The 16,705-nt window shown below is 53.0% G+C and overlaps 1 protein-coding gene across 14 annotated transcripts in view; it reads left to right on the top strand.

The window, feature by feature from the left end:
• The window catches only part of DAB2IP (DAB2 interacting protein), a 216,016-nt gene that overhangs the window by 157,642 nt on the left and 41,669 nt on the right, over nt 1-16,705 (top strand). The window contains exon 1 of one of the 14 annotated variants that reach the window (XM_016961581.4): nt 10,411-10,687. The exons of 8 other annotated variants lie outside the window; for them this stretch is intronic. In XM_016961581.4, the coding sequence (XP_016817070.1) occupies nt 10,509-10,687 (179 nt within the window). In that variant the 5' untranslated portion in view covers nt 10,411-10,508. Of the gene's footprint in view, nt 1-10,410; nt 10,688-15,805; nt 15,904-15,951; nt 16,700-16,705 lie in introns of those variants that run through there. 5 more of the 14 variants (XM_016961585.4, XM_054658394.2, XM_054658397.2 and 2 more) reach the window with 5 other exon arrangements.

Genomic DNA, 16,705 nt, shown 5'->3' with positions numbered 1-16,705 from the left:
TGTTGGAAGTATTCTGCTTTGTGAGAGTATAAAAGGAAAGGGGAGAAACTGAGTTGGGTTTTTTCTACAGAAGGTGTCTGGGACAGGGAGGAAGAAGCTGGCGACTGAGGGCTCAGCCCTGTATTCCCCTTTATCTTCAAGGGGAAGGGTCTCTTTCCCCACCCTACTCCCTCATACTGTACTTCAGGAACTGGTGCCAAGGCCAGCTGAGCTCAGCCAACTGCCAGGAGCTCAGTTCCCCACCTTGGAATGCTGGTGGGCTGGGGATGGGAGGTGGAGAGGAGTAGGGATGTGGGGTGGTCTCTCAAAAATATTGTGCTGGACTTACTGCAGGCTTATGTATAGCTTTGCCTGGAGGCAGGGGGACAGTTGAATGAGTGCCAGCAGGATAAAGCACTCTGAGGGGTGATACCTTGTGTCCTGCTCTTGGCCTGGACACTCGTTACCCCCTCACCTCCATTCCCCATCTGGAGATCCCTCAAGCCCCACCTTGGAGCAGAGACACTGATGTAACAGTTCAGGCTCCTGAGCTGCACTGCCTGCGGTGAAGCTGCTTCCCAGCGTTGTGGCCTCTAGCAGGTGACTTGCTCTGTAGTGAGTTTTAGTTTCCCTCTCTGTCAAATGGGGACAAAAAGTGTAACCATTTCCTAAGATACTTGTGAGGATTAACATATGTTTTAAGAGGGAGGCTTAGCAGAGTGCCTACACATAGAGGCGCCAGCGTGCCTTAGCATGGCAGTGGGGGTGTGGCAAGGGTGAGGGCAACTGTCTTCACCATAATTGCCAAGGCTCCCTTAGGATTCAAAAAGCCAGGGATCAGAGGAGTGAGGAGGTGTGATGGGAAGGCCCAACAGGAGAGCCTGTTTGGCGGAGCAAGAAAGAGACTGGGCCCTCCTCTCCACCACTCTATGACCTCATCTCTCTGAGCCTCAATTTCTTGGCCCAAAGAAATGGTGAGAAAAGGAATGTTGGGGGCCCCCACTGCAGGGGCAGGTGAGGAGCTAATGTATCTGTTAACACTTGTGTATTTCCTTTTCCCTCAAAGCCGAGAATCAGCTGCTTGCCTCTCTCTTGGGCAGGCATCCAGCAGGGAAATGCTTTGAAGGAAGCCTAAGCTGAGGGTAGCCAGGCTCTCCCACCTCCATCTCCTTCTCCCACACAGGGCTGTCTGCCTTCTCCCTTGTCCCTGAGCCACCACCCATCATCCTTTGCATGCCTTCATTGTTCCAGCTGCTCAGTGTTGTCTTTTTTTGTAAGAAAACAGTCCAGTTCAGCAAACATTTCATAAGCACCTGTTGTCTGCCTGGGTCTTTTTTGGGCTCAGGGCATACAGGGGATGGTTAAAGTATCAACCCAGCTATTATAGGGGAGAATATTATGGAATTGTTTTGAAAGATCTGAATGCAAAAGCAGCGATCCCAGGGCAGGAGGCCCTGGGTTCTAGGCCCTTGTTCTCCTTTCTTCCTGTGGGACCTTGGGCAACTCATGGTACTTCTCTGAATCTCAGTTTCTTCAACTCAAAACCCAGGTCAGTCTGTTGATGCCCCTGGTTCTAAGAGGCATCCTGTGATCAGTTTTGGAGCAACACCCTGTGGGCTCATCAGTTAGAGAGGTCTGTGGGAACTGCAGTTTCAGGCCATAGTGAGAACAGCAGACCCCAGAGGGAGGAGTCTGATCCAAGTTTGAGTCCCATTCCACTGCAGCTTTTGCTAGTTGCGTTAATTTGGGCCCGTTCCTTAACTCAAAGACTGGGTTTTCTCAGATGTAAGGTAGGCATTGTGATATGCCTGCCAATAGGGAACTCACGGGTCATATTAATGCTACTGAGATCCTGTTCTCAGATACAGGGCCTGCTCCATGCCAAGAATACATACCCAACCCTCCAGAGCTCCTTGTATCAGAGAGGGGCATTAGTGCCCAACTTAAGAGGAGCCAGTGAGGGTGGGGAGGCCTGCAGCTGGCCCAGGAGCTCTAGAATGACCGCAGGTGGGCTGGGCAGGGGCTTCTTGATTTCAACATGCACTAGTGTGGAATTCTATCTAGCTTTATGAAGAAAATGTTTGCTAATGTTATTAATAGTGTAAATGAGATTTGGGGAGGGGGGGACAGCCAGGGGAAGGGGTTATTTAAACACACTTCAAAGAACACCCTTCTCCAGTATTTAAGCAGCATCATTTGCATATGTAATAATTGTGCTAATTATAGGTGGCCTCATCTGTTAACGACAAGTTTGCCTGGTTGAGTTACATTATTGTAATCACCCAATCATAATTCTCTGGCATGCTTTTCACTAAAGATAACAACAACAATAGTAATAATGCCTGTCATTTTTTAGTCTTTTGCTCTGTGCCAGGCTTCCTCCCAGGTACTTGACAGTCATCAGCTCATTTAATCTTCACAACACCTCTGTGTCCCAAAGATTCTTATCTCCTGTGTACAGAGGATGAAACTGAAGTGCAGAGAGGTTAGGTAACCTCCCTGGGCTCACACAGCCAAGAGCCAAGGGGGAAATGCCAGCTCACAGGCTCTTTCCACTGGCTGGCACTACTTCTCTGGGGACACTTGACATGTGTTCTCACCCTTTATCTCTAAGCCTTCTCTTTCTCATTTGCTCCTCTCAGAAACCCACATTTTGCCGAAGAGGAAGCTGAGACCCTAGGAGAGAATTTGGGGCTGGGCAGGAGGTGAGCCCAGGTCCCCTTAACTTTATGACAAAACCAGCCCCAGCATACCCACCTGCCTTCCTGCAGTAAGGGATGGGGGGCAGCAGCTCCTCCATGTTCTCCTCTGAAGTCTTGAAGGAGTCCAGCCTTGAGGAGGAGGGTGCTCCTTACCTCTGCTATCAAGCGGGGTAGGCCTGGCCTCTCCATCAAAGAAATTATAAGTAAACAGGTGGGAGGACTCTAGCACACCATTAATTGCTTTACATACGTTGTCATTAAATCAGAGATAGTATATGGATGGCTGGTGGCCAGATGTAGCCCACAAACAGGTCTCATTTGGCCCGATGGGGTGGAAAGTTTTTGTTTTGTTTGTTTGTTTAAAATCAGTCACCAACACTAGAACATTTACCTTAAACATTCACCTGAAAATCTAGGTTTCTGGCTTCTATTTTAAGACAGATGTGGCTTCAGTGGGCCTATATTCCCATAGGGCAAATAATTGGTTTCTTCAGTTCACCTCAGACTCCTTTTCTCCCTGGAAGGCTCCTCCCAGCAACCTTGGGAGGTGTGTGGGTGTGTGTGGGGTTATAGTGTTCCCATTCTGCAGATAAGGAGCCTGGGGCCCGGAGGGGACCAGCTGGGCCACTCCACAAAGCTGTTGGTAAGGTCAGGACTTGAACCTCCATCCTCATCTCCACGCTGTGTGGTTCTCACTCCACCTTGCTGCCTCCCAGCCATGTCCAACCCCCACTGGCCGCCAAGGAAAGAAAGAAACTTTTCACAGGCCTAATGACTCAAAAATAAGCAACAGTAAGCCTGAAGAACTGTTCCTATCTCCCTCCTCTCCCTTTCCACCCTTCCCGAGGCCAGAAGGGACATGGGAAACCTATTCATTTAAACTCAATTATTTTCTCGAAGACAGAACGGAACTGAATTGGGTCAACGGCTATATTTGCTGTGCTCAGCTGTTTTCCTGCAACAGCATCACCCACCGGGTCTGTTGCTGGGCCCTGCACTGCCAGGCTCACCAATTATAGCTCCATATTGGTAGCCATTCCTTGGGAAGCTTGGCTCAGGAAGAGAGGAGTCAGTGAATAGAACCTATCACCCTCTCCTTTTTCGCCCAGCAGGCTGCAGGAGCAGGGTCCCTGGGCCAGTGTGGGTCCAGGCTCCGTAACTGTGTGGTCAGCACCTCCAGGGACCTAGGCTTCAGGTATTAGACATTTAATGTCCAACACCTATCTGTAGGGGAGGTGCATCTGCAGCAGAGTTTCTGCAGATGAGGAAACTAAGGCTTAGAGAAATGAAGTGCTTGTGGGAGAAGCAGACCTTAGAGTCAGGCACACCTGGCACTTTCTAGCTGTGTGACTGGGAGCAAAGAACCTGACTGCCTTGCTCCTCTGATCCCACCTGTAAAGGAGGCATAATTTGACATACCTCACAGGGCTGGGCTGTCCTGTTGTAGATGGGTTGCAGTGTACATGCCAGCAGCCTGTCCAGGGTTAACCCTCCTGGCAATGAGAAGTGTGCACCATGTGCCAGGCACAGAAGTTGGTGGGGACACAGATCTCTGAAGAAGGATATGCTTGGACATCGTTCTCTCCAGATACCTTTTCTGATTCCCTGCTCCCAAACTGGAAATGCTCCTGCAGTCTCTCTAGGTCCCCTGTTGGTCCAGGCCCTGCCCTGGACACTTTTCACCACATCTTCTGGGCCTACAGCCTGTTATATATATTTTTTTGTTTGGTCCTAATATTTGTGTAACTTCCCCTCTCTACTAAACTGCCAGTTTCCTGAGGACAGACCGGGTGTCTTGTTCACCTGTTTGGCTCCTGGTGTCACTTCCTTCCCAGCTGGGTGGCCTTGGACTGGTTGTTTAACCCGGTGCACCTGTTTTCACATCTGTAAAATGGGAACAGTGATCTCTCTCCCTCTGGCACATGTCATGGCAAGGAGGTTAATATCACACATGGCAGCACTATGCCAGATGGCTGATGGAATGGAGTCTAGAGAAACATTGGGAGGAAACCAAAGCAGAGGCTGCCCCTCTGCCCTCCTTGAAGTAGGGAGTATCTAAGGAGGCGAGGCATAGTGGTTATAAATGCTGTCTTGTTATAGAATTGCTGTCTGGTTACATGGGGAAGTGGGAACAGAGTGGTGGCCAGTGGGCCTTTCCTTGTCTCCTCCAGCTTCTTGCTGCAGAGTGCTGGGCTTGCCCCAAGAATGGACTGCTCTGGCCTCACGGTCATCTCAGATTGCCCAGTGGGGCTGGGGCTGGGGCTGGGGCTGGGGCTGGGGCTGGTTGGGACCTACCCACAACCACTGACCTCCAGGTGCCCGGGTTACAGTACCTGGCATTAGATCTCTTCTTTTGGGGTCTGGGTGTAGAGCAGGATCTCCCTGCGCTACCCCACAATATTATTGCTGATCTCAGGGTTGGGGAGTGTTTAGGGAGGCTTGAGTTCCCTGACCTTTCAGGAAGCATGCATGTGAACTTAGGCCTCGGACCTCGTGTAGACATGGTGTGGTGATGGCTGGGCCCTACTCTGGTGGGGTGGACGCAGGACTTGGGGACTAAGCAGCAAGTGACCTAGCCACAGACACAGAAATGGCTCTGGTGGGAGCCCAGAGTGGCACTGGACTCTCTGGGGGGCCAGGGCTGAGGGGACTGCCCAGGTTGATCCCGGCGTCTTGTACAATAGAACCAGCAGTCACAGGCTCATAAACTGTAACCGTCCTCTTTCCGTTGCCTCTTGGTAGCATTCAGCCCCTGGCACACTATGCTGGGTGTTGCCTAGTACTTGGCACTGTGACAACCAAGAAAGAAAAATGCTGACCATGTCTCACTGCTTGTTCGAGTAAATTTACTCTATATTTTTTAGAGATGTCGCATGGGTGGGAATTTACTCCCACTAAATGTTTTGATGGAAACATTACATTTTTGGAGTGAACATGTGTCAACATCACTGTGGAGAAAAGGTTCCAGGATTCTCTGCCAGCCAAAGTCATCACCATAAGACACTGGTTGGGGGCCTGGCAGGCGGAGGTGATGCGACCAGGCTGGTAGTGGGGCAGAGGTAGCCAGATGGGTAGGAGTCTGCCTGGCTGGTCTGGAGGGAGAAGGGGATCTGAGCTGGGGGAACTGAATAGGTGGTGAGGAGGAAGGGAGTGGGGAGGCTGTGGGCTGACGACGTACATTAACCACCCACACAGCTCAAAACTAGGTGAGTGGGGAGCTTGAGGGGCAGGAACAGCGAGCAGAGGCTCTGAAGTGTTGAACACTGGCAGCTCAGACCCGAGGGACAGGCTGGGGCCAGATTGTTGAGGGTCCTAGAATCCCAGCTCCCACCAGTAACTAGCGATGTGAGCTTGGGCAACTTTTCCAACCTTTCTGTGCTTCTGCTTCATTTTTAGTAAAATGTAGCATGGATACCCACAGCTTATGGCTCTTTGGAGAATTAAAGGAGATAATGTCTGTAAAATACCTAGCGCTGGGCCTGGCACATAGCAGGTGCCAGGACACGTTTGCTGTTTGTTGGTGATGATAAAGCCACACAAGTATAGATGTACTCACATAAATTAACAGCTGGTGCACTGAAACTACTTCCTGAGTTGGCCCTCAATCTAATACCAAGTTTGTTTTCTCACCTTCAGCTAAGTACAACTGGTCTCTTCAGAAGCCCTTGTGGTCTCTTGTACCTTGTGGTACAACTGTGGTCTCTTCAGAAGCCCTTATTCATGAACAGCCAGGCCCTGGGCTGACTTTGCTACAGGGCATCCGTCTCTGGCCCTGTACCTGTTTCTGTCCTACAGACGGATCCTGGGGCAGTTGGTGGGTTTTCGCAGCACCCTCCTTTAGAAAGAGCCTCTGTCGTCTGCTCAGTCTCTAGAAAGAAGAGATGTCTCCTCTCCTAGGATGCATGCATCTCTCCCCACGGGATGTACAGGCGTTGCCTGGAGGTATTCCTTGACAGTCGTGGCCCAGACTCTCTTGTCATTCAAAGAAATGGGAAGCTTTTTGAGGTGGGAGGGTTTCAGACTCCCCCAGAGAGCCTAGCCCAGTTGCTGAGGACATCTTCAGATCTGAAAGAAGATAAGACAGGAGCATCCTGAGCTCTGGGGAGAAGACGGCCTGCAGTGTGTGTTTCTCCATCACTCACGTATGGAATCCCTTAGGCCCTGAGAACCAGAGATGAACAGACCCCAAGGAAGGCCTGGCAGGGCAGGCAGCAGTAGCCAGGAGAAGGGAGTCAGACCAGGAATTCAGGCAGAGAAAGGGAGAGATTGTGCACTTTCCTGTGCCCGGGGCCACTGGGAAGGCTTCCCTCAGGTGGGGGCAGTTGAGCTGGGCCTTGAAAGGTGAATGAAAATTAGAAATGGGGGCAGGAGGGGAGCCTCGTGGAAGCAAGTGTGTGACTGTGAGAAAGGCGGGGCATGCACTGGGAAGAGTAAAAAAGGAGGCGGGGTTTGTGACTGTTCTCTGTGATAAGCTCCAGGTATAAAGGTGAGGAGTGTGCAGGGACAGGTAGGACCTACTGATGGGCGAGGCCCAAGGCTCTGGGCTTGTTCTGTGGCCACCGGAGATGCTGAAACCAGGAGTGACTGGATCAGGGCAGCCTCTGAAATTCCCCCAGCTACACGTGGCCAAGAATGGTCACTGTGTACTCTGTACTTTTATGTGTTACTAAAGATGTTGCTGAAAGGAGCCTGCAAGCGGTTATGCAGACCTCTGAGCAGGGGCTAGGAAGGAGGGCACAGAGGAAGCAACAGCAGACAGCTGGTGAGGGTGGGAGACCCACTGGAGATGGACATATTCTGACCCTCAGATGCAGGCTCATTTCTTGTTAGCTCGTGACTCCTTACTATGAGAGCTGTCATGCAAAGGAAAAGGCCCTGTTATGGGGCCCTGTTTTCTTATAACAAGATATTATAACAGTGGGGATGACTCAACAAGGGGATGCTTCTTGCCTGAGGGAAATCTAGGAAGGCTTCCAGGAGGAAGGAGTATTCAGATTGAGGAGGGAAACGAGGGGACTAGTAAAAGGTGCAAAAACAGTTGTCTAGGGGTGAGGCACACTTTCAGATGTAGTTGGGTCAACTTGAGCAAATGACTTAGCTATTCCAGACTTGATTTCATCTATAAAGTGGTCACAGTATCTGCCTTGCCTGTTTGTTGCCATGATCATGAAATCAGTGGGAGCAGACCTGGCTTGGAGCCTGCACCCTGGAGGGAGGTGGTGCTCAGAGGATGCACTCTGCTTTCGCCTTCCTTGTTGGTTTGGCTGCTCTGGAGCCAAAGGGGGCTTCTCTGGCCCCAGGACCTCTCTGAGACTCTATCTTCACCTCTCCCCTGCTAGGAAATTTTATTAAGACATTGGATAAACAGATGACAGCTCTGAGGGAAAACTTCTCAGAAGGAAGGGGACAGGACACTAAGTGCTCTTCTGGCTGGGAGCCTTTTAGGCAGTAGGGGGAGCTGGGTAGCTCTTGGGGCTTTGGTGGTGTGGACTGATGCAAATGTGGGCAGACGGGGTGGTGTTGGATCGCCTGGCCTGTGTGCACAGCAGAGCTGAGCCTGGAGCCTAGGGCCCAGCAGGGGATGGAATGAGGGACTTTCCAGGTTGGGGGCTGCTGCTGGGGACACAGTAAAACCTCTTCACCAGTCCTGCAATAACCCCAGACAGTATCCTGCTTGCCGGTACACAGTAGGTGCCTGACACAGCCTGCAGCTTAGTAGGAGCTCAGTAGTTGTTTGCTAAAACAGTGGCGCAGGCTGCAACTGCCAAGGACTGACCTGGGGTCTGTGATGCCTTAGGGTGGAGGATGCGAGGAGCTGGGCAGGACCTAGGTGGGACTCCAGGGTGTGGCACTTGTTCTCCCACTGGCTTCTGTTCATATTTACATCGGGAGGCTGTGCAGCCTCGGGTTCCTGGCCTCAGCTGGATTAGCACCTCTTGCTGGTGGCTGTAAGGGAAGGAGGTGTGACGGTATGATACCCTGCATGTGGTAGAGACTCAGTAAGTGGATACCATTGCGGTGGCTTCTCTGGTGGGATGGGAAAAAGGGTGACCCCAGGCAAAAATACCTGGTTGGCTGGGTGTGCCTTTCCCCTAGGGGTTTTTGTTTCCGTGTTTAAATGACCCAAGGATGAATCTCCAGGCCAGCAGGTGGGGCAGGGGTTTGTCTGCCCCCAGGCTTCTGGGCGCAATTGGGAACCTGGGCAGCTCACACAGCTCACCAGCCTGTCTCCTCCTTCCCTGCACCCGACCTTTCCCTTCTGTCCTGCCGGACTAGCCGGGTGCTTTCCAGAAGAGAAAACCCGGGACTGCTGCCTGGGAACCCAGTGCCCTTCTCAGCTTAGGCTGTCTAGACCCAAGTCGGGGTGGGGAGTCGGGTTAGGGGATCATGGTAGGCAAACCCCTGGCCTTGTCTGGACCTCAGTTGTGTTCACTTGTTAAAATGTTGGAATGGAAATGTGGGGAAGGGAGAGCGTTTGCCTTGGTTGGGTCTCTGGGCTGCGCTGGTCTAAGCCCGACGAACCCGGGGTGGGGCCAGCGGGCCAAACTGGAATGCGCCGCGAGAGCCGGGCCGCGGGCAAGTGAGGGGCTGGCGGGGCCGGTGGGGACCCAGACTCGCACGAAGGTGGGGAAGGAGTTGCAAGGCAGAGACCCCCGAACCCCTGCTCCAGGGCCTGCGCGTCCCGCCCGCCCGGCGTGCCGAAGCGCAGCGGCGGGTCGCTAGCGGGAAGTGGCTGCAGCTGGAGGCAGCTGGCCACGGAATGTCACCCGCTGCCGGGCCTGGGAAGGGCTGGGCCTACTGCTGTGGGGTGGGGGGTGGGGGGCGGGTGGGAGGGCCCGGAGGGCTGGGGCTGGGGCTGGCCGCTTCCGGGCTGGAGAGGGTTTGGGGCGTGGCACAGCCCGACGTTAGTCCGGAATGCTCTGGGAGCAGCGCTCGGGGGAGGTTACCTTGGCGCGCCCCCAAATCTTTTGGTTCCCCCGCTCCTGCCTTCCACTGCTCTGGCTGACCTGGCTCAGACCAGCTTGAAAAATGCATTCATTCATTCAATACATCTGTCGAGTGTCTACTCTGTGCCAGGCTCTGGTTCGAGGTGTGCTGGGCTTACCGGGGCGTGCAGGTCCCTGTTCTCGTGGACCGGACATTTTCATGATGGGTAAAAGACAGAAACAAACAAGATGACTTCAGGGTAGTTCTGTGGAGAAAATGAAGCAGGGTGATAACTTGGGAGGTGGGAGTTGCCCCTTTAGCTAGAGAGATCAGGGAAGGCCTCTTCCTGGGACGGGACTTTGGGTCTGAGACCGGAATGAGGAGGAACCAGCCTTGCCCACGGAATGGCAAATACAAAGGCCCAGAGGCGGGGCTTGGGGCAGGATATGACCTTGGGCGGAGTCAGTATATTAGGGGAGGAGCCTGTAGGGACGGCTCCTCCCTCTTTCTTGACCCAGACCTCTGTGCTCTGGCCTGCACCGTGCTCTGGCCTGCACCCTGCCCAGAGGCCCCTGGAGGGAGACTTGCCATGGCTGGAAGCGATAGTTTGCTTTCAGGAGTGTTTCTCGTCTTCTTGGACCTGGAGGTTGTGCCATGTGGTTACCTGTATGGAAGACTGTAATTTTCCACTTGTTTCCTGAAGGACACGGAAACCTTTAGATGTTGTCATCACTGTGTTTATTTAAGTCATTTTTGAAATTTCAGCTTGGAAGACACAGATTCAGCACGTGCCTTTCGGGAAGGGGAAGCCCTCCTAGGCTCACCTCTTAGATGCCGGCCCGGCCGAGAGGCCCCCTAATCTGTCCAGAAGAGCTGCCTGGGTGAGCACCACCCTTGGGAATGGGCCTCTGTGGCCTTGGACTTCTTAGTGACAACTTCGGCAAGATCCTGGGCCGGGCCGGAGGGGCTGCTCACTGGAGACCTGGCCATCTTCGGAAGCCAGATCTGGCTCCAGAGCCTCGGGGGTTGCAAGTGCCCAGAACCAGGTCAGCAGAGAGGCCTGCGCTCCCGCCACAAAGGTCTGTTTGAAGTCCTGTGGGAGGGAGGACAGACACCACAGGGAAACTTCCTCCCTGGTGGGTGGGTCTCCAGGGTGGGTCTCCAGCCAGGTATGGGGTCAGACAGGCTTTGGTTGGGCTGGAGGGTGAGGAGCTGTTTCTCCAATGAGGCCTGGTCCCAGGACTGAGTCCTCAGTGGGCAGGGCTTGTTGGCGTGCTGTGAAAGTGCAAGGCTTGGGGGACTGAATGGGGGACTCCCTTGGACATGGGAGGAAGAGTGAAGGTGGGGGCTGGGGTTGCTAAACTGGTTCCTCCTCCAGGGAAACAAGCCCTGCCCTCCTGGAGCTTCCAACCTGGAGGTGGGGAGGTGGGCTGGGGGGAAGCTTTAGGGCGCAGCTCAGAGAAGGCCAAGCAGGCAAGGTTGTGGGGCACCTGGAAGGTGGGCGTCCAGCGGCCTGGCTGCTGACCCAGGCTCAGGGAACCAGCATTTGGTGGGTGAGCTATGAGGAACGGGCCTTGACCCTAGGCTGCGGGGCTAATGAGGGCCTTTAGCCAGAGGCTCCCAGCACAGGTGAGGGGGAAACTGCCGGTGCCCCTGTGCCTTCGCGCTCTCCCAGCCCTGCCTCTCTGAGACAGATTTAATAATCCACGTCTGTCTCTCTCTCACTCTGTTAGTATTGCAGGAGGGAAGCTTTACTTCTAAAACTTTTATTGATCCAGACACTAATAAAAGTAAAGGGTTTTTTTTTCTTCTTTCCTGCTAGAGCAAAGAACATCAGATATCAGAGCCCTAAAACACAAATTTGTTTTCCTCCTCCCTAGATCTGGGAGGGAGGTGTGGGTTGGCCTTGTTCAGATCTAGCCTCTTCAAGAAGCCTCCCTAACTTCTCAGGCCTGCAGTCATCCACCTGTTCCCCAGCAGTTAAACGAAACTGCCACATGTGCCTCTGTCTGACCCCAGAAGGCTGGGCTGTCACAGAAGCTTTCCTTCCCACCTGAGGTCCCCAGGGTTAGGGAGAGACGCCATGGGAGGCATTCAAGACCTGGCTCTTGATTTCTTGTGTCTCTCAGGGTTTGGGGTTTGGTTCTTTGGCTGCTCTGGTCTTTGTTTTTGCATCTTGATTTCATCAGGACTTACTGAGCTCTTATACCGTGTCAGACCCTCTCTTAAGACACAGAAATACAACACGTAGAGCTTGGCCACACACAGCTTACCTTGTGATGGGAGAGGCAGATAAGAAATAAGCAGAGAAACAAAGTGATTCTGCTTTGGGGAACATAGTGAAGTTCCCCTACTGAAATGTGAGTCAGGGAATTTCTGTCTGCTTTGTTCAGCACCTGTCTTCCCAGTGCCTAAATAGTGCTTGGCACATAGTTTGCACTTAAATATTTGCTAGCTGCATGAGCAAGATGCTATGAAGGAAACAAGCCAAGTGTTCCACTAGGGAGTAATGGGGACAGGGCAGGACCTGTTGTAGATGGAGCAGTCAGGGAAGGATTGAGTTGCAGAAGATGCCAGAAGCCTGCCAGTTTGCTGTTAGAGTGTGCTGGAGCAAGAACTTCTAGCCTAGGGAGCAGCAAGTACAAAGTCCTTGAGCAGGAAACAGAGACTTTGGTGTGTGTGGTGGGGGGCGTTGGGTGTTGCTGGATGAGGTCAGAGAGTAGGTAGGTCATGACTGCCAATGTCTTTCACCTGGGTAGCAGTTCAGATTTATTCAGTGCAGTGGGGAGTAATTGAAGGCTTTTAAGGTGAGGAGTTCAGTAATCTGATTTGCATTTCTGAAGGGTCCCTCTGACTCCCCTGGTAGGGGTAAGGGGAAGCCCAGTGGTTGGGGAGGCTGCCCGGACAGCAGGCTGCCTGGGGAAGATGGAGAGGAGTAAACAGGTATGAGGGATTTCAGAGGGGGTAGCAGCAGGATTTGTGTTGGATTGGATTCCAAAGGCCAGGGAAAGGAAGGGCTCCTGGCTTTGCTACTGAGGCTCCACGCTGGACATTTGAGACGTGAAGCTCCGAGAGGTGTCCCAGAGGCACTGTCAGGCAAGCATGGAGACACATGGGTCCGGAGCTCAGAGGAGGATAGGGCTGGGGATACACTTAGGAGTCGTGAGCATGCTGGAGGTATTTCGAGCTATGGGAGTGGAAAGAATCACCAAAGGAAAGTGTTGTGCTAAGGAAGTGTCTCCGAAACAGCCCTGAGGAGCTCCAGCACCGGGAGGAAAGGAGGTGAGGTGCTAGCAGCCTGTGAGAACAGAGGAAAGCTGGAGCAGGGTGGCCTGGGTTCAGGGGGTAGTAAGGCACAGAAACTGGTTGACTTTGGCAACATGAAGGCCTTTGGTGTCCTCAAGGAGACCCAGTGGGGTCGGAACAGACAGGTGTGTTGAGTAGGAAAAGGAGGTGAGAAGGTGGCGGGGACAGCAGTGAGCAAAGAAGTGCGTGAGGACCCAGCCGGCCCAGAATGTTGAGGAGGGGAGGGCCAGGGAGGGGCCTGAATGTTCTCTGTCCACAGCGTAGGTTTACCAGCAGCAGCTGACCCAGTGGATCTCAGCCTGGAGATTCTGATTCAGGAGCGCCGATAGGCCCCCCACAGTGATCTTTCCCAGCTCTCTGAGCCCTCTCCACCCACTCTCTGGAAGGCTTGCTCACTGTGCCCTGTCACGTTTTTGGACTGAATGCTGAGTCTGTTGACCCTGTGTTCCCCCCGTCAGCCCCTTTCCTTACCCCAGTCTCTCTGGGTCCACGGCCCCTAAATAAGAGTATCCTGGAGCCTGGCTTACCTCAAGTGTCTTTCCCAGAGCAGAGCTAGACTTCCTTTACACCAAGGGTATTTCTCTGGAAGGCTCCTTTATGTGTTTGGCTTCTGGAGAAGTTTGAGATGTTTTACACAATATTTTGGTGGCCAGGAGCTCTAACCCTCACCCCCAACAACCCTGCCCCAAGACTTTTTGCTGGCTCTGGGGAGGGTTCAGAATGCATCGGCTTGAGGGTGCAGGGTTGGCATACACAGCTGGAGATAACATAATGTCTGCGAGACGCCTGGTGGGTTTCAGTGTCTGTTGAATGAATGGCACTCAGATATTTGAGTTTGGGGTTCCCAGTTGCTTTGTTAAATGCTTTTCCTGGTTAACCAGTGTTTTTACATCTGTTATCTGCAGGGGACAGTGTATTACCTCATTTTATACATGAGGAAACTGAGACTCAGGAAAGTAAAAGGATTTGTCCAGGGTTCCACAGTTGCTAAATGACATGACCAGAATTGGAGCCTAGGCCTGCAAAACCCCCAAATTGGGCCTCTTCTTACTGACTAATCCTGGGGGTGAGGTAGTAAGGGTGGAGGTTAAGGCACCCAGGTCTCCTACTACCTCTCAAGAATAGTGGCCAGATGTTCTGCCAGGGCTCCAAGACATTCCTTCTGCCTCCCACCCACCTGTTTCCTCTGATGCTGGACACCCCCTCCTCTCCCAACATGCGCACCAGATGCATTCGGCTCCAGGAAGATAGGATGAGGCAAGCCTTGAACCTTGTCAAACCTTGGGGATGCTTGCGGCAAAGCCTGTAGCTTTTGGGGAGGCTATTTCTGCAACAGGCGTGTAGGGTGGCCCTATGGCTGATGCAGAACTCCCCATAGGTAAGGTGAGCTCAGCCGGATCACATGCCATGACCACATGTGAGCATGGAAGACAAACCCAGAGAGGTCTGGAGGCAGGGCCCCTCCCGGAGAGGCAAAGCCACTTATGCTGCCTCCTGACAGCCTGTGTGGCTTTAGGCTCTCGCTTCCCTCCTGCTCTGCCCCTCCTACTCACCCAGCAGACTTGCTTAGTCTGGGCTTGGGTAGCCGGGACAGGTTGTTTTCAGGCCTCAAAGGATTTGGGCCACAGCCCAGCCTTTCTCAGTGTTTCTCACCTTCTGTCCTTGTCTCCTTATGGGACGGAGCAGGCATCTGGAAGGTGGCAGAGGGGTGGTCCTGCCTGGAAATCACTGAGGGTCCTTTTATAGAAAGAAACAGGCTGAGAGAAAGAAATGACTTGGCCACAGTCACTACCCAAGAGGCTAGTTTCCTGTTTGTGCCTCCAGCTATCCTGGGGCAGCTTCCTTCACCCCAGCTGAAAGCAGGCTTTTGTTACGCGCTCACTTTCAGCCAGGCTTTGTTCTGTATCCTCTCGGCAATCCTATGAGGTAAATAATATTATGTCCATTTTTGAGGAGGAAACAGAGAGGCCTAGGGAGGTGACTTAACCTGTCCAAGACCACACAGGTTACAAGTGGCAGAGTCCAGGTTTGAACATAGCCTGGCTTCAGAGCTCATTTTCTTTACCATCAGGCTACACATTCTGAAACTTATTTGGCTTCCAGGCATCACAGAAACAGAGTGAGGGTGCTAAATCCTTGAATGACTCAGCCCCTGTGGAGTTGGACCTGAAGACGCCTCCTGGCCTTGGCTTTTCTGACCAAAGATAGCCACACTGGGCAGGGCACGGTGGCTCACGCCTATAATCCCAGCACTTTGGGAGGCCAAGGTGGGTGGATCACCTGAGGTCAGGAATTTGAAACCAGCCTGACCAACATGGTGAAACCCCGTCTCTACTTAAAAAAATACAAAATTAGCCAGGTGTGGTGGCCCATGCCTGTAATCCTAGCTACTCGGGAGGCTGAGGCAAGACAATCACTTGAACCCGGGAGGCAGAGGTTGCAGTGAGCTGAGATTGCGCCGTTGCACTCCAGCCTGGGCAACAAGTGTGAAACTCCATCTCAAAAAAAGAAGATAGCCACACAGCACCTACTGTGGGCCCAGCCACTCCAGGTGCCAGAATGGCCCACGCTTCTCTGAGGGTACCGTAGACCAGGTGCTGAGATGCAGTCAAGTCTCTCTTCCCTTCCTCTCCCCATCCCACTCCTATTCCAGTAACTAGGCAGGCCCTGCCCACCCTTGCCCCAGGAGAAGCTCCACTCTTGTGGACAGTGGAAGGGCCTCGGCCAGCTTGCCTGAGTCCTGGGCTCGGAAGGACGGTTGCCTGCATCTGCCTTGGTTCCCTGCACCTGCCTTTTCTTCCCCGCATCCTCCCTCTGACTGCCCGCTTTTCTCTGCTTTCACCTTCCCCTAGTGTTCCTCTCCTTTCGTGTTGTGTCAGAAGCCATGATTTCCAGTCTTCTCATCTGGAAGATGAAGGAAAAGATAGACCCGACCCCACAGGGTTCTGAGGCTCAAACTGAAAGCCTGGTGGTGGGGCACCTGTGACAGGTGAGACTCCTCATCTCGCCCCCTTCTTTCTTCATCATGAAGAAGAGACACTGGAGGATGTGGAGCAGTTGGGGCCTGTGGTCCAGGTGGGATGGAGCAGTCAGGGCCTCGTGGAGGGAGCAGGTGGGAGGAATACTCTGGCTGGGATGGACCTCACGGGGTGTGGCCCAGCTTTGCAGCTGACTTGCATGAAGTCCTGGCGAGCTGGGGAGGAGCCCTTGCACCCTCAGCTTCCTCATCTGAAAGATGGGGCAATGGTAATGCCTGTCTGTGGAGTGGTGAGGAACAAATGAGACTGGGCCACAAAGTACCCAGTGCTGTGCCCAGCACATAGTGCCCAAAGAGGGCTGCTATCCCATCTCTTATTCCTGAGGTTTAGCTTCCTTGTTTTGTTTTTGAGCTCTTTGGGACCTTCGTGGACTTTGAATTTTTACTATTGTTCATTGTGTCTAAAATCTTCCTCAGAAGCCGAGGGCCTCTAACCTGATCATGAATTTTGGAGTTTCGTTTTTTGTTTTTTTTTTCTTTCCTGTTTCCTGTATAGGAAAAAGGGACCTGTACCTTTAAGACCCCAGCAGGCCCAAGTAGGACACTGGCCCTTTAAAAGCACATTACAGAGAGTTGGAACATAGCCTTTGTTGAACTAGCCATGATTAGTCCCAGCGGACAGGGCTGGAGTGGCATGTCTGGGAGCAGGGCGGGGCTAGGCTGGCCGGGGCCAGCCAGGAGCAGCGGACAGCAGGAAGGCTCGCCCGGCCACTCGGCTTCCCGAGCCTGGTGGCTATGCTGAGGGATGGTGAGT

The sequence above is a fragment of the Pan troglodytes genome, chromosome 11 (assembly GCF_028858775.2).
Source record: "Pan troglodytes isolate AG18354 chromosome 11, NHGRI_mPanTro3-v2.0_pri, whole genome shotgun sequence".
NCBI classification, from domain to species: Eukaryota; Metazoa; Chordata; class Mammalia; order Primates; family Hominidae; genus Pan; species Pan troglodytes.
The sequence above is the reverse complement of the archived record's forward strand: the minus strand, read 5'-3'. Positions and strand labels throughout refer to the sequence as shown.